General features: G+C 45.0%; 1 protein-coding gene across 1 annotated transcript; it reads right to left on the bottom strand.

Moving 5' to 3' along the window:
• nyap2a (neuronal tyrosine-phosphorylated phosphoinositide-3-kinase adaptor 2a) lies at positions 1-25601 on the bottom strand (the record flags this gene model as incomplete). Its single annotated transcript, XM_083694993.1, has 6 exons — positions 1-228; positions 2261-2370; positions 2597-2806; positions 5630-6751; positions 11508-11812; positions 25399-25601. The coding sequence occupies 6 exons, from the start codon at positions 25599-25601 to the stop codon at positions 1-3; spliced, it is 2178 nt and encodes a 725-aa protein (XP_083551119.1).

Below are 25601 nucleotides of genomic sequence, written 5' to 3'. Positions count from 1 at the left end.
TCAGATGGCTGTGTCCCAGAAGACAGTCGTTTGTGTGGAGTAGGGGGGAGGGCCGTACTTCTTTGTCCCGTTGCCCTTCCTCCAGCTGGGTAGGATGGGCATGCTGTCCTGTTTGCACAGGTTCTTATCTGGTCGCTGACGGGCCTTGATCTCCCTGCACAGACTGCGCTTCTTCTCGATCATCTCCATCATGGTGTTGTCCCCACACGCCCACGCGATGGGTGGGATCTGGAGGTCGGGGGGCACAGGAGAGGGAGGGAGGGAGTGGCCCAGAATGTTTTGTGTTGTCACAGACAGACAGACATCATTTGGAGAGTGAGAATATACTGTAAGTGTTTGTGAATCTGTATACTGGTTGTGTTATTGGTGTCTAGGAAGACTACAGATAGTGAGTAATCTAGGTGTATTTACTGAAACTCTGTAACATATCCTCATTCCTCCTCTTGGTACAAAGTAACACAGAGTATCATCATAAACCCAGATATTTGTACAGTATATCACTGACACTGACAGATGTACAGAAAGAGTATAAACTAGTCATGAATTTGCCAGGCGTTGCAAGAAAACCAGCCCCAGTACATGCATATACACACACACACACACACACACACACACACACACACACACACACACACACACACACACACACACACACACACACACACACACACACACACACACACAGACACACACACATATACATACACATACACTATACCATCAAATGCATTCAACTCACTGGAGAAAGACAAAGACACAGACACAAAAAGGACACCAAAAGGGAGGTATAATGACAGGTTTAACACAATTTTATTTTGGGGGGCTTTTGTCCTGATTGGTGGGATTTCAGTAGGATACTGTATTTTCTTATTTTATAATTTTTCCTAGACTTCCTTAAGCCAATTGGAGAACTGGGGAGTGAGTATGAAAAATACTGCATCAGACTTGGATTGCCTTAGCTCTAAGTGGTGGAAATTCTTCAGTGACTTGAAGTGTTAAGTTGTTGAGTAATTGCTGAATCCAATGTGAGTCTCTATAGAATTATACCCCACGTGTGTTGGTTTATCTCTGTATGATGTGTGTGTGTGTGTGTGTGTGTGTGTGTGTGTGTGTGTGTGTGTGTGTGTGTGTGCGTGTGCGTGTGCCTGTGTGTGTGTGTGTGTGTCTGTGTGTTTGAGTGTGTGTGTGTGTGTGTGTGTGTGTGTGTGTACTACATGTGTATGTGAGTGCAACCTGTTACTTCAGTTGTGTAATATACAAACTCCCCAGTTGTAGAGACATATGTATAGTATACATCAATGTGACATGTTTGAGAATGGTCAATCACTCATAAAGAGGTATGTAAAAACTTGTTAATAACAAACAGCATACACAAACACAAAGTGCTTTCAATAAACATTCCACATATGCTGTGTATATATACATACATCAAACAATAGATTATTAAAGTTTGGTATTTCCTTTTTAGAAAGGCGAGTAGAAACTGCATAGCTGCTTGGGGTTTGGAACCTGCTGGGTGTGGGAGAACACCTCTGGGCCAGGCAGAGAGGCAGGTTAAAGGCCTGATGGCAGAACAGTTTAAAGGCCAGGTCAAAGTGAAGTGCAGGTACAGTAGATTAAAGGGTCTGGTTAGCTAGAGGTCAAAGAAACAGGGAGTTTGAGTGTGCCTGTGAAGGACCAGATCAAAGTGCAAGTACAAGGCCAGCTGAAGGCACAGGTGTAGGTAAGGTTTAGTACAGTGTTACGGTTAGAGTTAAAGGGAAGGGCTCAGTTAAAAGTAGGGGCCAGGTAAAGGTAATTGGAGAAGAAGGCAAATGCTGAAAAGCGTCTGTTCTTGACCTTTGCTGCAAATTTATTACAGTGAATAATTTAGTATTTCGGGTGAGTGCAGGTTTTTTCCTTCATACAAAAGGTAAAGGGAGAATAAGCTTCCTCTGGCTCCTTGTCCTGAGATTCAAACAGATATTTTTTTCTGAGGTTTGATGTCTGTATATATGAGTATACCCATCAGCTCAAATATCACAGGATGACGGAGATGTCTCCACAAACACAAAACACAAAACAAGCAGAGTGCCTCTGGCAAAATGCATACGAAACAAGACATAACAAGGAACCAGCGACAGAGGAGGGGTCAGGTGGGAGACAGAAGACTAGGGGGCGTGAGTGAGGGGGGGGGGGGACGAACACACAGGTGAACACAGGGCTCCACACGCGCTCGATTGCTAGCTCTCTCATTCAGTGGTGTAGGCTACGGTGGTACCTGGCTCAGGCTTGGGTGAGGCTCGACTGGCTGTCGCTGGGGCGTCCCGCCCGGGGAGGGCACTCCCGTTGTGGAGGCTGATCGGCCCAGCTTACACACGGCTTTGGATTCTGTAGGGAGACAGGTTCACTTAGATAAGCCCTGGGGAGCTATGAAACTGGATTTACTGTCACTACATATTTGCTCTTCTCTCTCTCTTCTCTCTCTTGCATTTTCTGGTCATTTAATGCCACTCTCAAGTGTTGATGTTCAAGTGAGAACGGTATTGTACCTTGTGATATGAACGACCTGTGTTAGAGTGACCCCAACCCAACCTCTCCCAGACAAGCCCCTCACCTGAGCCTCCACTGCCCAGCATCATGGTGGGGCTGACAGAGGATCGGCCCAGACGGCTGGGCATGGCTGTGGGGATGGATGATTGTCCGGAGGGTCCGTCCCATTCCTGGGCCTTGGGAGACTCCCTACTGCATCCGTGGTGAGCCCCCCTCTCCTTGCTCTCATGCTTGGGGAGGGGCTCTGTACTGTGGCTCCTTGTCCTGGCCTCACCTGGGAGGGAGAGGGTTAGATTGAGTGAATGGATAAGAGAGGGTGTAGAGAGAGGGAGAGAGCAATAGGGAAGGTAGTAGAAGTGCAATAGTGCTACAGTTATACAACCACAGGGTGTCACTGTAAAGCTAATCACTGGTGCTACAGTAAGATGGGTGGAGGCCATGCATAGTAGATACAGTAGGAGAGAGAGGGCGTACTGGTATTTTCAAACACATCTGATACCTACAACCAGCGTTTGTTAAAGGTTGTGTATGTTGCATCATGAGACGATAGAACAATCCCGAGAGGGTCCCATCTATTTATTTATTTTTAAAATCCCACTATAGGTAACATGGTTGTTCTCATATTGTAAATATGAGCCCTCTCATCCTTCTTTTCAACATTGCCCAACTCTGCATCGTTATTCTCCTCATGCTTTCTCCTTTCTCCATCCTCACCCAACAGTTTCAGTCATCTGCCGGGCTGCTGTCTTACCCCTGTGCCCTGCTCTCCCAAGCCATCCATTAGCCACCACATTCATCATGTCCTCCATGTGCGCTGAAGGCATTAAGGAAATTGCTTTGCTAGCAGATGAAAGCTTTTCAATTATTTTGCTGGCAAGTGTATGAGCTGTAATAACCTCCCTGAGCACGCCCCATTGGACAGGCAGACGGCCCGACAAACCTGCTCCATTTAGAGAGTGCAGCACTGGGGTTCTACTGAGGACATGGACATGCTTCATACTGACACATAAGGCATTGTGTGCGTTTCAATGTCTATGTCAGAGTGTTATTTGAGTGTGTAGTTAGTTGTTTTTGTCATACCAATATTCTGTAATCTCAGAACCAACTCTCAGGTTGAACAATGGAATTCCATACCAGCATCACCCAGCAACATAACAGACGTTCCAGTTGAGGTTAGACTAAGGTGATCCATAAGGAACAGTCCTCAAGTTAGAGCTCCGAGCTGTGCCCTGCCCTGGACGCATACTTGGCTCTCTGGCCACGTCCCACCAGCCTAAGACTGCACTATCCTGCTCAATTAACCTCCATTTAATTAGCCTCCTCTGTCATTAGCATGCCAGAGCAGAGTAAAATCTCTAATTTCCACTCAGTAATGCAACAAGAGAATCAGCAAGGGACTGCACGTAGCAGATATAAATACAGCCGTGGTGTCTCTGAATGTATACATGAACCAGATAGGTGTCTTAATGGCTGTGAGTGTGGTTGTATACAGAATGTGTGTATTTGTGTGTGTGTATGTGTGTGTGTGTGTGTGTGTGTGTGTGTGTGTGTGTGTGTGTGTGTGTGTGTTACTGTTCCTGTTCTTCTGGTGTTCTTGATGATATGCGAGTTTCAGGATGCTGTCTATGCCAGATGCAGATGTGGGCTCTATAAATAGGTCAGCCATGCTGGGCTGTGGTGGTACACTGCCATGCTGCTGCGTTGCTGGGATGCTACGCTACTACGAGGCAACAGTGCCACGCCCCAGCCTCTGAAGTCCTCTGCTGGAATCTTTAGAGTTACAGTACTGCTCTTAATGAAGGCTGGGAGCTTCTTCAAGGCACCACAGCCAATCAGACTGCCCCAAGTCTGGTACCATAGCACAAGCCTCAGCCAATCAAACAGAAACATCAAACCAAGGCAAGCCCAATGGCAAGACATTGTTTTTCATGTGAAATAAGCACAGAAACACTGTTGCAATTGAGAACTGTCTGTATCTTATAACTGAATTCAAATCAAGGGATTTAAGAACCCGAATCAGTGCCATTCCAGGAACATAAATCAACCTGTCCTTCTGACCTTGTATGACAGTACTAGGATGATGGTCCACATTTTACTCCAGCCTTTAGCGTACTGGCACCATAATCAGCTTCAATCTGGGACAGCCACAGCGACTTTAAAGGAACTGTCTAACAGGATTCCAAGGCAGATTAATAATCTCATAGAGAAAAGCATTTGGAATGTGTATTTAAGTGGAGCAACACACTCAGCATCATCACAGGCTTCTGCTTGTTCTCCTCTGTGGACACACAGAGGCCTAACTGTAGCTGACAGGCCCCGTACACATCGCCCGCTGGTCTTCCCCTCTCCATGCTCCGTCAAGCCCACAGCACACACACTGTCTGGTCTCTCTCCATCTCACTGCCTCTCTCTCTCTTTCGCCATCCCTCTTTCGCTCTCTCTCCCTCTGTCTGACATAGCCTGTCTCTCTAAACGACATAAATCATTTGAGGCTATGCAGGCATTTGTAAGAACTGAATATGTTCATATACTGGAGTATTACTTTAAGAAGATAAGCTTGTAGCGGAACTGTAAGAATCTGGGTCACTCACTCTTTCTCTTTTTCTTTCTCTCTCTCCTCTGTTTCCCTCTCTCTTTCCATCCCTGTTTCTCTTTCTGTGCTGTGCTGGAACAGGCTGTGTGTAGGCCATTCGCAACATTTTTAATCTCTATATAGAGCTCATTACTCAGACTTTTTCCTGCACACCTGGGGAGTGATGTCAACTGCAGGGAGAGGGGACGCTCCTCATATCTCATCCAAAATAACAAACTATCACCATATCCAAAAATAAACATGACATTGACGTTCATCATATCCTTGATCAATAAGTCATTACACAGTAATTCGATTTGCATGGCAGGCACATTTAGATGCAACAATAGCATCAGCCTTGTGATGCCATCCTCCAAGGACTGTGAGATACATCCTGATTAATAAGCAAGACATCCTATCAGTGGTAAGCATACACACTGAATAGACCTAGTATTATGTGGTGTAGTCCATCACTATTAAACATTCTTTACTATTCACAGAGTATTGTTATTGTTATGTACTCACTGTCGACTGACTCCTTGGTCTTCATCCCTCCAGAGCTCTTCTTAAGCATATTCCTGCCACTGGTGAACAAGTTGGAGAGCTCGTCCAGTGGGCTGGTGGGGGTGCGGGACCGTGACACGTTCTGCATGGACCCATGCGCTGAAGAGGAATTGCTGAGCTTGGTGCCACCCTCCTGGCCCCCTGAGCCCTTTGTGCCATGTTGCACAGAAGAGGCGCTGCGGGGCATGCTGCCCGTCATCAGGACATCGTATGGCGGTGGGCGTTTGAGGCTGAGTGGCGTGAGAGACCGACCCATGCTGACTGGTGAGGGGCATGCAGAGTGGCTCCGTGGGTACCCGTGTGCCGACGCTGATGACTTGTAGAGGTTGGAGGGCAGGGGCGGGGCAGATGAGCGGCCAGAGGCAGTGATGGTATGAGTGGATGGTAACTCCCGTTCTCTCTCTCTATCCCTCTCCCGTTCCCTTTCTCGCTCTCGTTCCCTTTTTCGCTCTCGTTCGCGATCGGCCTTGCGGTGGTGGGATGACGGCTGTGCCTCGGCCGTGGTGGGAGACACCCCAGACTTGGCATAGTTGACATTTTCCAGCATGGGCAGTTTGGTGACGTCCAGGGGGGTGAGTGGTGATTCGTCTGAGTTGGGGGAGCACTGGGCCGGGGCAGGGGGGAAGACCAGTAGGGGAGGACGGTGGGTGAGCAGGTTGGGAAAGGGGGCTGGGATGTCGCATAGGGAGCCACGGGGGGTGGAGGAGCGACTAGACTCTGTGTCCAGGATGTTAGTAGTGGGACAGCCCATATGATCCCACTTGGAGTCCTGGAGCAGGTCGTCAAACATGGGGTACTTCATCTCCTCGTACACCGACTCATTCTGGTCGTCTTCCTCCTGGCGCTTCAGGTCTCTCAGGATGTTGCCCACCATCTCGATGTAGACAGGCTCATCCTCGTCAGTGTCCAGGGCGGGGCTCTGCGTCTGAGATGAGGACTTCTCCCTCTTGGAGGATTTCTTGGTCCCGTGGTTCCTGATGTAGGATTCATCGAATGAGGTGCTGAGCTGGGTGTTGGGGTTCCTCTTGGGTTTTGGAGGAGGAATCCTCTTGTACTCTTCACTGAAGGGTCTTGATTTGGACCCTGCGTCGGGGAAACACAGTGAGTGACAGAAAGGTGGTGAAAATATCTTATCTGTACTGAGCTTCAGTCAGTAAACACGTTGAAAAGGCCATTGGGTGTATGATTGTGTTTGAAGTCTGGGGAATTGCTATCCAGACCCCCTCCCCCACTGCAGTGGAAAGCCTGTGGGAGTAAGATATGAGGGAGAAACAGAGAGAGAGAGATAGAGAGAGAGAGGGGTCTGTGTGTGTGTGTGTTTGTGTGTGTGTGTGTGTGAGTGTGCGTGCGTGCGTGCGTGCGTGCGTGTATGCATCTGGCGTGCGTGTGTGTGTAGCTGCATTCTGATGACGTCAATCTGGGATCTTCAGCTCCCGTTCAGCTCCTCTGTGGAAGCAGGAGGCCTGACGCATGCAGCGGGGAGAGGAGGGGGAGGAGGGGATATGAGAGGGAGTAGGAAACTGAATCTAGGCCACTCATACTTCATGAATGAATTCTGCTCTCACTAATCAGCACCCAGCATTAGCTCACTCGCTCACTCGCTTACTCTCGCCCTCTCACTCCATGATACCACTGCACCTCTCATCGTCTCGAGGACACCCTGGCTGACTTTCCCGATCTTCCCCACCTTTCTGAGACATGTTTGCCTGCCTGCCTACAGTGGTACTGCGCTGGAAACAGATGCCATGGTAGCATGGAGGATATCCAAATCTATAATCCCCATCAAGCTGGCCTGCTCAATGATTACATCACCACTCACAGGGATGCCAGGGGAAGAGGGAGGGGTTCAAATGAACATAGCCTGACTGACAAAAACTGTCATCACATCACCTCTATAATCTTTGTGTGTGTGTGTGTGTGTGTGTGTGTGTGTGTGTGTGTGTGTGTGTGTGTGTGTGTGTGTGTGTGTGCACATGCCTGTGTCTTATATAAGTGACACCTCTGGCTGAATTCCTACACGGCACTGGGTCAGTTCCACTCCCTCACAGGTCAGACTGACCCCAGCCTTGACTGGATGTTTTTTTTCCAAAATGTCTGTGTGTACATCTTGCCCAAAGAGAGAGACAGGGCGGCTACAGTGAACTCTGACTGCCCCTGACTGAAGGAACGAGGACTGACAAATCCGCAAAGACACACCGTCCTCTTCAGACTCAAAAGCACAAACGTCTTATTCTCTCTTGTATTCCCTCTCAACTACCTCTTTCCCACCTATCCCCTGTACTCTTTATGTCTCCTGATTAATGCAACCTCATAAACCTGTAGTGCTGTTGCTGTCCCTTCTTGTTCCCTCCTGTCATCAGGTCCTCTCTCTGGAAGTGAGCCAATGTCAGGTGAGAGTGGCCATGCTGGGCCAGGATTGTGAGGTGAACCTGAGTTAAGCTGATGGCTCTGCCAGACTGCCTGCGAAATGTAGGGCAACATGTTCCGGATAGGAGTGCAGGTACGGTGCATCTCTACCTCTCTATCTTCCTCTCTCTCTTACTTTCCCCAGCCTCTCTCTCTCTCAAGCCACTCTTTCTCACCTCCTCTTTCAAGTTCCCCTCCCCTGTCCTGCTTGAGTAACAGTTCATAGAGACATACTGCATGTTTCACTATGTAGGTCCCTGAAATTGTGAGGGGCGGCTGTGCAGCAACATATAGGGGATAGGACCATGATTCCAACTCTATACCTCAATCAGAGTGCGTTAACTGGGCCTTTCTTCTACACCTGAGGCACACTAATTATACAACTGGTTGCTTCACAAAATATATGTACTATGATATATTACAGTCAATGTTCCCTCTAATTTTTCATGTGTCTGGGCATATACACAAGCTCCCTGAGCACACTGAGGACCACTGTGAGCAACATCAGATGTGCACGCTGTGGCCACACACCAGTATCACACCTGTTCAAAACCTTGGATCATAGCAAGTTACATGGCTTATTAAAATAATCAAATTACAGCAGCAATTTTCATTAGTTTACTTTTAATATAAGCGATTTGGCCCACTTAAAATGAAAAAGACAAAAATCTTGTTGTTCATGAGATGTATAGTATGTTATATGTTATATGTGAGAGTCCTGCTTTGGCCATGGGAAGAGTCCTGCTTTGGCCATGGGAAGAGTCCTGCTTTGGCCATGGGAAGAGTCCTGCTTTGGCCTGGCTGTGGTCCAGTTGTGGCCTGGCTGAGGGTCCTGTTCTGGAAAAAAATTAGACATATACACCTTTCAGACATAACATTTTGTTCACATTAAAACATTCACATTTTGCTCAATGACATGTGCTGTAGCTTGTGATACAGTGTAAATTCTTGTAACTCTTTGTCTGTAAAATATCTAATTACACAGTTTTTTTATTAGCATTTCTACTACCCATAAATTATCTAGTAGTAACAGCATTTAATGATTAATATCCATAAATAAAAAATCTTAATAAATGTCACTAGAATATGCACACATTTTGACTTTAATTTTACCTTATTTTTCACGTCTGTCCTTCTCACTTCAATGGTTGTACACTTTGTCCAGGTTGATGGCTTCGTCTGCTTCTTGCTTTGACTTTATGCGCATCAGCTGGTCCAAATGTGCCACTTCAAGACGATTTCTGGATGCTGTTTTGATATGATTCATTAAACTAAATCCTCTTTCACAATCTGCACTGGAAGCTTGAAATGTAGCACAAATATGCTGCGCTACGCAGCAACTGGCGGCAAATTCAAATGTGCGTAACGCAGCAACCGGCGGTAGATGCAATGCTGCGTAGCGCAGCATCCGGCACAAATGGGTTAACTCCGCCGCATTGTTGTTAGCTAGCTAACCTGCATGGTGCGTATGGGCAGGGCACATATGCAAGCACTATCAATGCTATGATTGGCTGCGTAGCGTAAGTAAACCGTATCGTATCATTGGCTGGACACCTGTCACTCACTGTGTTACATTGAAAAATGGTACAAAAAACACATTATTGGTCTAATTAATTAGATTAGGTCTAATATTAGATATTAATTAATACGTTTATGGTGAATTTTATTTTATGCGCTGCATAGATTTTCTTGTGCGCTGAGAATGTGCGAGCAGTGCGCGATTGCACAGGCGCGCAGCTTAGAGGGAACATTGATTACAGTACAACAAATTTGAACAGATGGCATTGGAAATGTACTGTATTTCATGTTTGAACCATCATGTTTTTGTGTCTGGATAGCTTTTGTATGGGGAAGCTGATTTTGAGTAAAAGTGCTGCATTGGGGCATAGGTCAGGCTTTATCATTACTATTTTCTACACAAAACGCAATAATAATAATACACTGTCCTAATGGACATGTATCCAACCTGCGTAACCCTGAGGACTACTGAAAACTGTCCACTCTAGGGCTGCTGGTTGAGCTGGGGAGGCTTGTGGAAGTAGAAATCGGAGAACGGTGTCATTGTAATGCACTGAATGGAATGAGGAACCTCCCCTGTGTGGATGTGTATTTATGTGATTTTAAGTCTGTGTTTGAGTGTTTGTGACTGCCTTTGGAGTGTATCTCAGTGGAAGGGGCAGGGGTTTGCAGGGTGAACGTCACAGCTGTTGACCTTGCAGAAGATAGATGTTTATGACACATAATCTGCAGTATGTCAGCGTTTCATCAGAGGCTGTCAACCCAAATGGATATGGCCTGGACTTGAGGGATGCCCTAGGCTGTGGGTGTCCCCATTCATAACTGGGTAAGCAAGAGCTTGTGACGTATATTGGACACAATATAGAGTACGCTATGTGACCACTGAGCAGAGGTGGAGCCATGGGACCAACAGGACACACAGGGATTTTTAGAGTGGGTCCACATCACTGCATAGGTAATTCTGATAACCTGCACATGGCAGAGCTGTGTAATTCAATGAAACAATTAAATATGAGTAAAATGTGGTATTGTATCAGATTGTGGGAATGAGTGTGATTCAATTACGGAGTAGTATGCTGATTGCATTAAGTCTATCACACATGTCAATCAACTGTGTTGATATACTGTATGACAACTTGAAATTGGAAGACTATATGTGAGTATGATACATGAGTATACAGTGAAGGGACCCATAGCCTGGAATAGCCCCACTTCACTGTGAACACACCCACTGAAGCAACCAATCTGGAGTGTTTGCTACTATACAGGATGTACTGTATAAGGATCTGTGTCCAAGGGATGAGGAGCATGAGCAGAGACAGAGAAAGGATATCTGCATCCAGACAATATTGAGGAGATGAAGGGGTATCCGATATTACTCTTCTCCTAAAACATCTGGAGCACAACCATATACTGTATGTCAACTCATTGCCGCTGCCATTGCTACTTTGGCTCGGGGCGATGGCTATGATGTAAGCATCCATTATTCAAAAGAGAAGAGAGGAGATAACTTGCCAAAGAAGAGGGTCAGACTCACTCTACATGTCCACACACACAGACACACATAGATTCACCTACCTCATACAGATACACAAAATATATTGTGACATCTTGACAAAGGGGCATCCGAGAGGGTTTTACACATCATGCATAGACATGCAATGAGCTATATGATTGGATGTGATGTGAAAGGTTAAAACAGGCTGACAGAATGTCAGGTGTCAATCATACTGATCCCTCACAACCTAACACACACACACACGCACACGCACACGCACACGCACACGCACACACACACACACACACACACACACACACACACACACACACACACACTCACTCATGCTTCTATCTTACTAAAGGTCAAAAGGACACCCACATACAGAGACTCACATACATACTGTAAGTCACTCACCGTCACACTTGTCCAGGTCTCTGTTGGTCTTACTGGAGGAAGATCCAGAGTTGACGGTCTCTGAGGAGATGCTGAGTTTGGTGTTGGGGTCTCTCTTGGGTTTAGGTGGAGGCTGCTTGCGAGAGTTGGGGCTCCCATCCTCATCCCCTCCCCCTACGGAATGTAGAGACTGGGAGCGCACGGTGAAGCCCTGGCCACAGGAGGGGGGCAGGCGATCCTGGGGAGCAGGCATGGTCATGAAGCCCATCCGGAAGTGCTTTCCTGCATAGCCCCCATCTGTTGCCCGTGCCACATCCTCACCAATCCTGTCAGAACACACACACACACACGCACACACACACAGACACACACACACACACAGACATACACACACAGACAGACACACACTAGTGAGGATGGCACTCATGTGACAACACAGGCAGTGTACAACCATCTCAGTTAGCCGATAGTAAAAAGGTATGATAATTATTCTTTATAATATTAAATAATCTTAATAGTTACATATCATATACTCATACTGTATAATACTGATAAACAGAACATAGAAATTCTAGCAACAAGGCAGCTTTAAACAGGAAACAATCCCTCCATAGTCCAATCAGTCAGAACAGCAACTCACTGAGAGTCCTACTGTAGCCGAGGAGAGCTAATCATGCTAAAGGTCAGACAGGATGTACTCCCATTGGCATTCAGTCAACGCCACCCAGATGAGGAAAAAGCTTTCTGATTGATAATCAGGGGGGTGGGGTAGCTGGCGTGGTAGCCAATAACATATGAATCATGGCTATTCTTACTGTCAGTCTCAAGTCATGGTCTGTCGTCTCTCACACATACACACCCATACCCACCACTCCCTCCTTCCCACTCCAATCTCCCCTCTTGGTGATTAGCCTGCTGGGGTAATTGAAATCCTAATCATTATGCCTTTTACTCCCATAGACCTACACTCTGTGTGGTTAATCACCAAGAAACCTTGATTAAATGAACACAGTGGCTAGCCCCTTTCCCCTTTCCCTAGCCACAGACATATAGTCTTAACGTGGATGTGGAGAAAATATAATTCCTGCAACCCTCCACTCCCATTCTACTCATGTGAACTCCATTCTCTATACTGTAATTGGCTGCTGCTGTAGGTGTGAGAGGTGACAGCTGTAGGAAAGCATAGCTAATGGACTGAAAAGGCCGGCCATAGTATCTGTTAATGACCGAGGGCCGTCCACACCACTCAGACCACAGAACGCTACGGCAGACACATCGACCCATACAATCCCCCTAGGGCCTATTACCAAAGAACCAATCAGAGACCAAGAACCACATGCTGCACTTTGCAGCCTATTTAGAGAAGACAGACATAGAATCACACAGACAAAACCAAATGCACTCTTCATAATAAAACATGTATTAGTTCGGTGTAGGGATTAAGTAGAGCCTTTGTGTGCTAAATGGAATGCATCTATTGATTGGTGCTTGTGGGTAATTATGTTTGTTTACTTCCTTTTTTTGTCTCCTTCTGTAGGGATTTGCAGCCTCAGTAAGTTAACTTCTCTCGCCAGACTGTGTGCTGTGTGATAAACATGCCTGTCTTCTTCAGTGTGTCTATCCTCATGACCACAAAATGACCTCTATGGAGGGTGCACCCAATAAACTATAAACAATAAATGTAGAGTAAACATGTTGTCCCCCACGAATGATGTACCACCCCTCTTTAAAAAGAGTGATGGAGAAACCTGTGAATGAAGCAAGACTATGACTCTCTGGTTGTCTGTGTTTTACAGTGCTGTGTCCCCGTTGCACACAGGGAGGGCTCTTCTCTTGGTGCGATCACCTTCTGTGACCAAACAGAAAAATAATTTGGGGTTCCACTAGGCTACTATCGTAGTAACTCTTATTGATGCTATATGCCTACAGCTGCATTCGTAGCCAGACTGAAAAGTTACCGGAACCTGTAGTGCTTATTTGATTCATTATCATTCATTATATTGTTTTGCCAGCTAAAGCACTGTATCAGATAGCCAAGCAACAACAAAAGCCCAGCATTGCTTTAACAAAAAAAAGCTTGCTTTAGACATGGCCCCTTGCTACACTCCTAACTCTCCACTTTGCACCCTATTATGACCTGTTTAATAACGTCACCTCAAAACTCATAAACAATCTCTATGGCAAGATGCATCTTTCACTGTACTTTCGTCAAAATTGGGCCAATCTGTAATTTCACACATGTCCCATCTGTATGGCAAGGTCCATTATTCACCCAAGTTTCATCAAAATTGTCCCAGTGGTGTTGGAGAAAAAGCTTATGACATACGAACGGACAGAGACCGTTTCATAGTCCCCTCTCTGGAGACAATAAACAGGTAAACACATGCAATAAACACATGCATCAATAGTACTATACCAACAGCATAGTCTGAATGGCTGCCAAAACCTCGAGAGAGAGAGAGAGAGAGAGAGAGAGAGAGAGAGAGAGAGAGAGAGAGAGAGAGAGAGAGAGAGAGAGAGAGAGAGAGAGAGAGCAGCTAAGAGACAACCATGGGCTTGATTCCAGGGTGGGTGAGGGTAGGGTGACAGGGTTTGGGGTGACCCTGATAACATGCGCGAGGGCGTGGGTGAGGAAGGGTGGGGCCACAGCCAGTGAGCCACGGCAGGCATCCTGGGGTGGGCTTTTTGGGGTCATTATTTCCACTCATAGCCAGGGACAAGTGACTCTGACAGCCGAGTCACATCAAAGAGTCTCTGTCCCAAAGTTCTGCCTCTGTCCTATGTGTGTGGTTGTGAGGACACAACCACACACATAAACATACACATGGATGCATACAACTATAACACAGCAGGCACATGTGCAGTAACACCTGTCAGATTACCCATCTGTAAGAAAATAATGGACAAATAAAGGAATATTTTACATGTGTATCAGGCAGCAGAGCAAGTTCATGCTCTGGGTCCAGCTATGTGGTCTGAATCAAGAGTTTTCCATCAGCTCTTGTAGTGTTGTACCCTTTGGTCTATCATCCAGTCTGAAGCGATATACAAAAATGTACATCTTCATGTCATACCAACCAGCATGTTAATTGGTTTTATAGTTCTTATCACACTTTTTTAATTACATTTTCTAATTATATACACATACAAGACATACAAGGTCCATTGTTGTTTGTGCAAAAGATTATTTAAGCTTCTTGTCACACTTGATCACTCAACATCACTGGTGAAAACCAGTTCCAAATGTTTGACCTGATTTCCAAATGGTTGACCAGTTTCCAACTGTCTAAATGTCTTACATTCCACCCTTTTATGCTTTTTGACTTCATTGAAATAGCATCACAACAATTGAAAGTTATTCAGTTTTAGTAAATATACCATTCTGCTTAAGGTTGTCTCCCTCTTGCTAAGGAAATCTACTTGTCTCTGAATTAGTATTCTTTCTTTACCCTGGAGTCAATTCATCTTCCTCAGTTTGTTAGGCACAGTAGACCAATATCGTATTGCTTTTGAATCTGATTCCAGTACATTATAATCCCAACTCCATCTGCCAGTTACTTGAAAGATTCCAAAATCCATTTGATTCCTAGGTTGTTTTACTGAGGGGAATATCCATATGAGTCATGTGTTCGATAACAATGTCCAGAATCCAGTTGCTCCAGTCACTCTTCTTCTTCAATTCCAGTGCTTTGGAATCAAATCCTTGGCCATTTGTAAGAAAATAAATGACAGTAACAACTTCTGTGTTTAAGGAATCTTTTACTTCTGTATCAGGCCGCAGAGCAAACTCTGGGTCCTGTGTTTTCCATCAGCTCTTGTCATGTTACCCTTTGATCTATCACCCAGTCTGAAGCAGTATACAAATAATTTACATCTTCATCTCGTCATACCAACCTGTATGTTAATTGGTTTGATAGTTCTTGTAACACTTAACTGATTGTTGTCTAACAGTCTAAATCTTACACATCTGTATGGGGTGGGCTGAGGTAACTGGGATTTTATGTATGAGATAAAACTCCAATTCAGTAACTAAACTATCTGTAATGAGCTTTAGTGCTTGGTGTCAGCGGTATTCATTATAGCTCCCCTGCTACCCCCTTGGCATGCTACACAGGACTTTAGAGGCCATCCAGATGGACACACACACACGCACGCACGCACGCACGCACGCACGCACGCACGCACGCACGCACGCACGCACGCACGCACGCACGCACGCACACACACACCACTTCTCCCTAATGTTTACCATGAACGGATCATTTAAATTACACTAAATGCAGCCAAAACTAACTATATTCTTTTCTCTAGAACTGCAGTCTGAAGCCATGGATTCAAAGATCTGCACTTCAGATGGTTCCCAAATTGAGAGTCCCCTCATACAAGTATCTTGGTATCTGAATTGATGATAAATTATAATAAGTTTAAAACACATATAGATGAATTAACAAAAAAGCTGAGAGTTAAACTAGGCTTCTTCCAGGTCATGCTTTTAACTTGACAGTAGAAAGAGAATTGTACAATCAATGTTCCTATCAGTCTTTGACTATGGGGACATAATTTATATGCATACGGCCTCCTCCACATTGAAACAGTAAGATTCAGTCTATCATTCAGCACTTTTTATTACAGGTGACACGTTTTGTACTCAGCATTTTATGTATAGAAAGGAATTCTCCATAAACTCCCATACTATCTTATATCCCTTATCACCTGGAGACCTAGTACTCAGACACAGTCTCAAGATTTCTTACTCCTCAAGGTCCCACGTGTCTCCTCTGAGCTGGGTAGAACTGCCCTTCATTGTGTCATTGTGCTCCTCGGGCAGGGAACGACCTGCAGGATACACTAAGACTTGCTGCTTTAGTATCATTGGGCCATTTTAGGAACTTGATTAAGTGAAGGAGTGGTCTTCTTATAATTCAATTCAAATCAAATCAAATCAAATCAAATCAAATCAAATCAAATCAAATCAAATCAAATCAAATCAAATCAAATTAAATTTTATTTGTCGCCTATATCGCAAACAGTTGTAATTGACAAAGTGAAATGTTTTGGGATCTTGCTCCATGCTCAACAATAGCAGCAACAACAATTCAATAATAAATAATAAAAAGTGACTACAAAGTGACAATAGTACTAGTGCAATAATGTCAGTGTGCAATAATATGTTCAATAGTGTCATATCAAAGGAGAGGGGGTTATTATAGAGCTCGAGTTCAGGGAGGGGTTGAGGTAGTGATGGTTGAGTGTGTGTGTGTGTGTGTGTGTGGGGGGGGGGGGGCGTGGTTAGTATTATGGCCTGGGAGTAGAAACCAGGTCTGGATGCTCTGGTACCTTTTGCCAGAAGGCAGCAGAGAGAACAGGGTGTGGATGTGGTAGCTGGGGTCCCTGATGATCTTCCCAGCATTCCTCTTGCACCTCTCAGAGTATAGGTCCTGAATGGCTGGTAGCTTGTTGCCCGTGATGTACTGGACTGTTTTCACCACTGTCTGAAGAGCCTTACGGTTGAGGTTGGTGCAGCTGCCCTAAGGAGCTCCTGTGTTGAGAGTCAGAGTGGATGAGGTGATGATGCCAACCTTCACCATCTGGGGTCTGCCCGTCAGGAAGTCCAGGATCCAATTACATAGGAAGGTGTTGAGACCCAGGTCCCTGAGCTTGATGACGAGCTTGGAGGGGACAATGGTGTTGAATGCTGAGCTGTGGTAGATGAACAGCATTCTCACGTAGGTGTCCTTCTTGTCCAGGTGGGATAGGGTGGTTTGCAGGTGTTAGGCGATGGCGTCATCTGTGGATCTTCTCGATGCACTTCATGATGATTGGGGTGAGTGCAACGGGGCGGTAGTCATTGAGGCAGGTTACCTTGTTCTTCTTGGGGACTGGAATGATAGTGGTCGCTTTGAAACAGGTGGGTATTACAGACTGGGACAGGGATAGATTGAATATGTCCGCAACAGGTGACAGCTGGTCGGTGCATACTCTGAGGACGAGGCCAGGTATGCCATCTGGACCGTCAGCTTTGCAGGTGTTGACGTGCTTAAAAGCCTTCCTCACGTCGGCCGCATTGATTGCTAGCACATTGTCCTTGCGAGCAGCAAGAGCCTTGATGGGGGGCACAGTGTTGCTGCCGTCGAACTGAACATAGAAGTTGTTAAGCCCGTCCGGTAGCGTAGCATCGTTACCCAAGCTGTCAGCGTTCTGTCTATAGTCTGTAATAGTCTGTAGTCCGTGCCACATACCTCTCACATCAGCGCCCTGGTATAGTGTTTTGACCTTGTCTCTGTAATTCCCTTTTGCGGTCTTTATGGCCCTGCGAAGATCACATCTCGATTTCTTGTATTCTTCTAAATTGCCGGAGTTGAATGTGTTGGTTCATGCTTTTAACAGAGCACAGATCTCACCATTAACCAAAGGCTTCTGGTTAGGGTAAGTCCAAACAGTGACAGCGGGAACACTGACGTATTTGCTAATGAAGCCGGTAACAGCGTCTGTGTAATCATTAATGTTGTTGTTGTCCTTGAATACATTCCAGTTCATAGAATCGAAGCAGTCCTGCAACATAGAGGCCAATTGGCTACTCCAGTGCTGGATCGTCCACTTCACAGGTGACGTTTGCTTCAGTCTCTGTTTGTAGGCAGGTAAAAGCAGAATGGAGGGGTGATCAGATTTGCCGAATGGAGGTCGATGGAGGGATTTATAGCCATCCTTGGAAGTGGAGTAGAGATGGTCTAATGTATTGTCCCATTGCGTGGGGCAGGAAATGTGTTGTATTCCCTGAACAGAACATTGATAAGAGCCCTAAATTCAGAGATCACAATGCTGAACCTTCCATCAGATATGCAAAACATGTTACATAAGATTCCTAATCCTCTGACAAGGGAGTGCAATAGTCACCAGTGACAACTGTCAGGTTTAAAGACAGAAGAAAAGCAATAAAACATGAACTAATATTTTACAATAACCAAATGATAGTGATACATTTGTCCATACAGTATAGCCTACTGCTCCTTAGTCCACAATGCCCTACTGGATGAATTTGAGATTGGGCAACCCTCTGTGTGTTTAATGGTTGTAGGAAACTCAGAGATTTGAGTTCCAGAGTGGCAAATAACCACTAGAACAACCCTCCAATTCGGAGTTCAGAGTGGGAAACTCGGACTAGGATGATGATACCTGAGTTTACGAGTTGTGACGTATCCACCGTAACCTTTTACTGTCCCTTGCTAACAGATGCTAATTTCAACAGTAAATGGTAAAAATGTAAATCTTTTTGTAAAATGTTGATGTATTTAATTGTTATCAATCACACATGTATGTTTGTTGTTTGTTAATATCTAATATGGATTGCAAACGAAATCTCATTGGTTGAAAAGTTATCCCAACTTCAAAAGCACTTGAATGCATTCATGTCGTAGTTATGACTAAACCAACTACAAACAAAATGAGTTCCTGAGGGGTCATCTGAATGGGCCATAATTCACCTCTAATTTAGATGTAACATCCTGGTCTGACCATCTGACCCAATTATCTGAGTCCTATTGGCTTCCCATCACAGAGCTATATGGGTAGAGATTCTTAATCCCTTCACTGCTAGTTTATAGTGTATCAGCTCTGTAACTGCAAGCAGCTTCCTCATATTGCCTTCTGCTTCCACCCCCTTCACCCCCACCCCCACCACCCCTTGCCCAGGGCAAGCTAGTGATGGAGTCTGCTTTCCCATCAAAACAGGGCTTTATCCACAAGTGTTGCATCTGAGAGGAGTTCCATCCAGGACGCTGCCAGGACTGTGGTGGTGTGGGATGGTCATGTTGATAAGAACCTCAGATTAGAGTCACAATGATGGATTCTATACAGAAGTTAGAGAGAGCTGATGTTGCTCTGTTCCTCATTTTACATGTTTCAGGAGTGATCAGCCTCTTCATATAACTGTGCTTAGAGACCCCTCTCTGGGATGATTGACTTTGACAGTGTTTTCTCCATGGCATTTGCCTGGTAACATATAACTTCCTTGTATTTCCATACACCTCACAAGCTCTGGGATTAGTGAGTGAGGAATGAGCTGGAAAAATTAAAGAGACATTTTTTTAATTGTGTGTGTATACTAGGGGTTTGCAAATCTTGTTATATTTGTATATTTGTATTTACATCTGTATCCATTTATTAGGACTTGATTTTCAGAATTGGATGATCATTATCATACAACTGGGAGTGTGATTTGAATGCTGAAGCGGGTGATTTAGAATACCATGAGGTGCACAAGTCGATCAGAACGCATATTAGCGACTGCCGGTCACTATTCCTCCTCACAACTTCCAGCAGGCACGTCGCACAGATCTCCCATTCATTTACAGACAGCTATACCTGCCAATGGAGGAATTCCTCTGTGGCTCAGTTGGTACAGCATAGCACTAGCAATGCTAGGGATGTAGGTTCAATTCCCGCTGGGACCATATATACAAAAAATGTATGCACTAAAGTGTCAGCTAAATAGTATACTGTATATATTACATTGACTGCACTCATGTAAGTACACAGTATTATGACCAGGCAGGAAACATGTATTGGTCAGAGGCTTCACTCTGCCTAGCAACTAGCCCCCTTGGAAACCAGACACAAAGCCAAGCACAGCTGAGCATGGTGCACTGGGTGGCAGACATGAGGAAAGCTCACCCCATTCTCCCATCTCTTCACAGAAACAATTTACCAACCAACTGAAACATCAACACTGTAAACAAAGGCAGTCCACATTATAGCAACCTAACACAGTATATACAGTTCTTTAAATCAGTTGGGATTAAACATGTTTCCTGTAGTATGTATGTCAGCTTTCTAAGAATGAGTGTGTGCGTTTGGAAGAGCATGCCCCTGTAGAGTGTCATCACATGGGCAGGTGGCTGGTGCACTATGATAGGGAGGAGGCGGTGGCATGGCTGTGCTGGAGACTGAAGTGGAGCAGTGTGTTACAGAGGGCAGGGCTGGTATCCAGGGATAATATTCCGGAAATAGCACCAGTGCAGCCCTGTCATTGCACAAGCACAGGCACACACACACACACACACACACACACACACACTCACACACACACACACACACACACACACACACACTACAAACATGCACACATGCAAGGAGGTGCACACTCGTGCTCACATAGGACCACACAAACACACACACATTCACACAAACAATTTGAAAGGTCTTAATCTGAAAAAATATTCTCACCTTGTTTTCTTGATTCTGAATATCATATTTGTAAATGTCCCTTTAGAGACAGGGATGTGGTGTGTGTGTGTGTGTGTGTGTGTGTGTGTGTGTGTGTGTGTGTGTGTGTGTGTGTGTGTGTGTGAGAGAGAGAGAGAGAGAGAGAGAGTGTGTGAGTCAGTTTGTTGGCCTGTGTGTGTGGGGGCTTACTATGGCAGGCTGCTTCCCAGGAGAACAGGCTGAATTTACCCACCACTCTTCTGTCTCTACAGAGATCCATCAAAATGTGCCCAGGCTGGGAAAGGTTTTAGACCCATCTCAAAGATCACAATGTGTTGGATGTGCAATACACTGTAAAAAAGGAAGGCTATGGCTTGTATTTTTAATGTTATATACATAGTCCCCCTATTTCAGGGCATCAAAACTAATGGGACAATTGAATTGACAGGTGTTTCTGGTAAGTCATGTGTGTTCTATTATGCCATTTGTGCAGGCATAAGAGAGCTGTCAGTGTCTAGTATTGATTCTAGGCTTTGCATTTGCCTTTGAAGTCTGCTATTGGTGTCTGTCAACATGAGGACATAAGAGACATCAATGAAAGTCATGGAAGCCATTATAAGGCAAAAAAACAAAAACAAAAACAAAACTTGGCTTGCCAAAATCAAAAGTTTGGAACATCATTTAAAAGAAAAAGAAGCACTGGTGAGCTCAACAATCACAAATGGGCTGATAGGCCGAGGAAGACTTCTACAGTGGATGACCGAAGAATGCTCACCATAATTAAGAAAAACCTCAAAACAGCTGTTCCACAGATTTGGAACACTCTCCAGGAGGAAGGCGTGAATGTGTCAGAGACTACCATTCACAGAATACGTAACCAGCCAAACTTCAGAGGCTTCACTGCAAGGTGTAAACCACTAGTTATACTCAGAGCATCACCAGAGAAGATACCCAGCATCTTGTGGGGTTAATGGGTTGTAGACTTAATTTTGACATTATATGAATCTGTCCGATTACTTTTGGTGCCCTGAAATAGGGGGACTATTTATACAAAGTGTTGTCATTTCTAAATGGTGAAACCAATATGTACACAAATACCATCAAATAAATGCTGAAAATCTATCCAAAAAGAAGAGAAAATGCTTCACTGCCCTATTACTTATACAGGGCACTGTTGGTGCAGGTGCTGCTGCTTCTCAGGGTGGGTGAGAAGGCCTTGCTTTCTGACCTGATCAAAACTAGGCCAAGACAACTGTCTCAAATCACCCTGAGCCAAGACATGAACTCAGCCATACAGCACAGACAAGCTACACCCAGCCTTGCTACATATATCCAGTCAAGGCCAGCCTAGCTACATCCACCCTGGCTAAGATACATCCAGTACATCCAGCCAAACCCACTCAAGCTACATCTAGATCAGCCAAACCCTATACTGTACGCTACCCAGCCTACACCAGCCTACACCAGCCTATCTACTTTCAGCCAAGCTACATATACCCTAGCACAGCCCACCCTATTTACATTCAGCCCAGTGCCGATACACATCCAGACTGCCCTTGTCCAGCTAATATATATCCAGCACAGTCCAGCCCAGCTACTGAATACAGACAGCTCTCCACAGATGGATGACAGGGAGGACAGCTGTTCTTGAATTCACTGGGAAATCTCACCTCTATAGACACCACAGACTGTCACCACATTTAGCCATGAACACAATATCCAAGCCTTGCTCTTAAGCAGGAGGCCTTAAAGTATGCTCCTGGATTTCCCTGACTGAGCCAAAATTAGCACTTATCCCCATTACCATTTGAGGCACCACTTCTGTGCCACTTGAGTGGGTAGGAAGTGAAGAGGAGAGGAGAGTACAGAGGGAGAAAAGGTCAGGAGCAGGAGTACGCACTAGCATGGAACGTGTTGTGCTGGCTGTCAAGACAAGTGAACTTCTCAGAGATGCAGCATGAGAGTGCTGGAAGGCAGCAATAGAAGCTTGTCATGAGAGTGTTGAGCATAAGTGGTGAAGTAGGGTCAACAGGGAGAGTTAATTGCAGGAGATTGATAAAAAGTTGAAAAGGGAAGCCTAGAAGGTTCACTGGTAGAGGAAAAGGGCAGAGTGAAGGGTAGAGAAAAAGAGAGAGAGAGAAAGAGAGAGAGGTAGTACTGTATGAGTTAGCGTAGGACGCAAAGCTAATGAGTTGAGGGGGAGCAGTATTGAAGAATTGAAGAGAGCTCCAAGAGTGGAGGGAAAGAGAGAAGAGTGTCGTCATCTAGAGAGGGGGTAGTGAGGCAAAGAGTTAGTGTGTAAGGGGAGTATTTGATGGGAGAGAGAGGGGTTAATGGACATTTGCTGCCTGGAAAGAGGGCTGTTTCTGTCGGTTTTGGTTCAAAGGAAAATGCCGGCAGATCTTTTCCACCGGAAATCAATCCATTATCATACTCCCATGATTAGAAGTGCATGGAGGACCTGGACAAAGCCCAACAGCCGGCTTGACATTAATCATAGTGGGAAAGGAAGGAAGAGAAGTGGGGCAAACTCATGCCCGATCACTCCGTTCTTTCACCACGACTGTCTGCCTGGCAATGCTGCCTCTACGAGGATGCAGCGGTCGCTATTCTATTCGGTCATGGCTTTTAACTGTCCTTGCGCCCCGGTGGTGGAACGAGCTTCCCACTGCTGCCAGGACTGCAGAGTCACTACCTATCTTCTGCCGTAGACTGAAGACCCATCTCTTCAGGCTACATATTGACTGTCCCTCATCTTCATCCCCACTATCCCTCTGTACAGTTTCTCTACTGTAAATAATAAAACATTTAAAAAAAAAAGTAATCCTTCCTTCTTCTAGCATTGTGACTGCCAATGGCCCCTGGTCCTAGCATAGATTTGTTTTTCTTATTTTTCTGATGTATAGATGATTCACTTATTTTAGACACATACTTATTGTAAGTCACTTTGGATAAAGGCGTCTGCTAAATGTCAAACATGTAAATGTAAATGTAAAACTATTGTATTAAAAGCTCATATTCGGACAAATCATACTTAAAAAAATTACTCCTGCCACAGTTGTATTTGTTGCTATAGCATATACAGTATAAAATATAACACATGTAAAAATGTAACATCGAACTTCCATCTGAAACGAACAGTTCAGAAATGCATTGCGGTTACCTGAAGAAAGTCACTTCATTGTTCATTTAATAAAAAGTCTCTGATTCGTTCAAGCAATGGAATCACACACTTAATTTGTATGAATTCATACAAAAAGTAGAACACCAAATTTGTATGAAATCTTACGACCCAGGTCGTATGAAAAGCTACAAATGTGACCGAGCACCCGACGTGCAATCTCAACGTCGCTGGTTTCGAACCGTGGTTCGGACATTTTTCTTTTTGGTGCTAATTCCTATTGCTGATGCTTATATTTGCTAATGCCTTCACCTGACAATTTACCCTAACCTTAACCACTCTAAATTAATGCTTAATACTGCCTAACTGCCACGCAATTCACATTCGTAGCTTTTCATACAAACCGGGTAAGATTTCATACAAATGTATTGTAACGAACTCTCTTGGTGTTGTGGCTAGCGCGGCCGGTTTGTAAGCGGAAGGTTGCGAGTTCGATACCCGCTTAAGGCAAGCTGCTCTGCCCCGCCGTTCGCTACATTGGTGTCAGAAGTGGGATGGCGCCCGTGAGGCCATCGGAGAGGCGTGTCCACGTGAGAGACTCGTATAGTGAAGCGTGAGGGCACGCTCTCCCGAACGGAGGGGATAGTGTAACGACCCTGTGTAAGGCCCGTTAGCAGCTCCGCCAAGTGAGTTAACTCTCTTGGTGTTGTGGCTAGCGCGGCCGGTTTGTAAGCGGAAGGTTGCGAGTTCGATACCCGCTTAAGGCAAGCTGCTCTGCCCCGCCGTTCGCTACAGTATGCTTAGACTGGCGCATTTTGTATGAGTTCCTACTAATTAAGCGTGGGGTCCTGTTGGTTCAAGACATGGCCAGATTTACTAGGTAAGGTAGCTTTCTAGCTAGCTTGAAACATTTCAATGTAACATTACATTACATAACGAGGTACTCTAAATGCCCAAGCTAACTAATTTAGCTATCAAACAAGGCCATTCCCCTGGATTCCTGACATTAGTTGCCAGAGGAAAAATAGGTGTACACAAATGCAGATTTTTAATATATGTGGATACATGATGAGGAAAAATGGTATCATTCATATTGACATTGCACAGTGCACAGATACTTTAAAATGTCTTTTGATGGATATCTAACCTCAAAATACTGTCAAAGATACACCAAATGACTGTAAATTAACAGGGTAGATCCACGTCTTCATCTGTAAATTCAGGGATAAATTTAACTTTTGATTCAAAACCTTGAATACCGGATTTACAATGTTTGAGAGGGGGACTAATCCACATTACCCTGCTCTAATATAGACCAGCTTTAATTCTAGTACCTGCAATTTCATTCTTCACACTAGCTGTAATTTCCTTCTTCTAATCTATATATGCCCATTAGTGACATGGGCTCAGAAGACTGGGATTTACACTCACAGGCTGCAGGAAAAACATGGAGAAACCCATAGAAAGATGTGGCACAAGTACAACCAGGGATCACGTATTGTGTGTCTATGCATCAGTGTGTATCCATACAGTATGTATGTGCATATGTGTTCTAATGTTTTTGTGTATGAATATTTGTCCTTGTCCTACCTCTTTATGGCTTCTTCCTGTCTTCTCTTCTTCTCATGTTTCTCTTGAAGGTAGGCCCAGTTAGTCTCGTTCCTTACACGGTCACTCTCACGTGCAATGTCCGAGGCATTCTGGATGACAAGCCCATCGTAGGCTCTGAGTCCGTTGTCCTCCACATACTGGAAAAATCTGGTGAAGGAGGCCTCCTCCTCATGAGAGTTCAT

This window comes from Argentina silus (genome assembly GCF_951799395.1).
Source record: "Argentina silus genome assembly, chromosome: X".
Taxonomy (NCBI): domain Eukaryota; kingdom Metazoa; phylum Chordata; class Actinopteri; order Argentiniformes; family Argentinidae; genus Argentina; species Argentina silus.
This window is presented reverse-complemented; position numbering and strand designations above follow the sequence as displayed.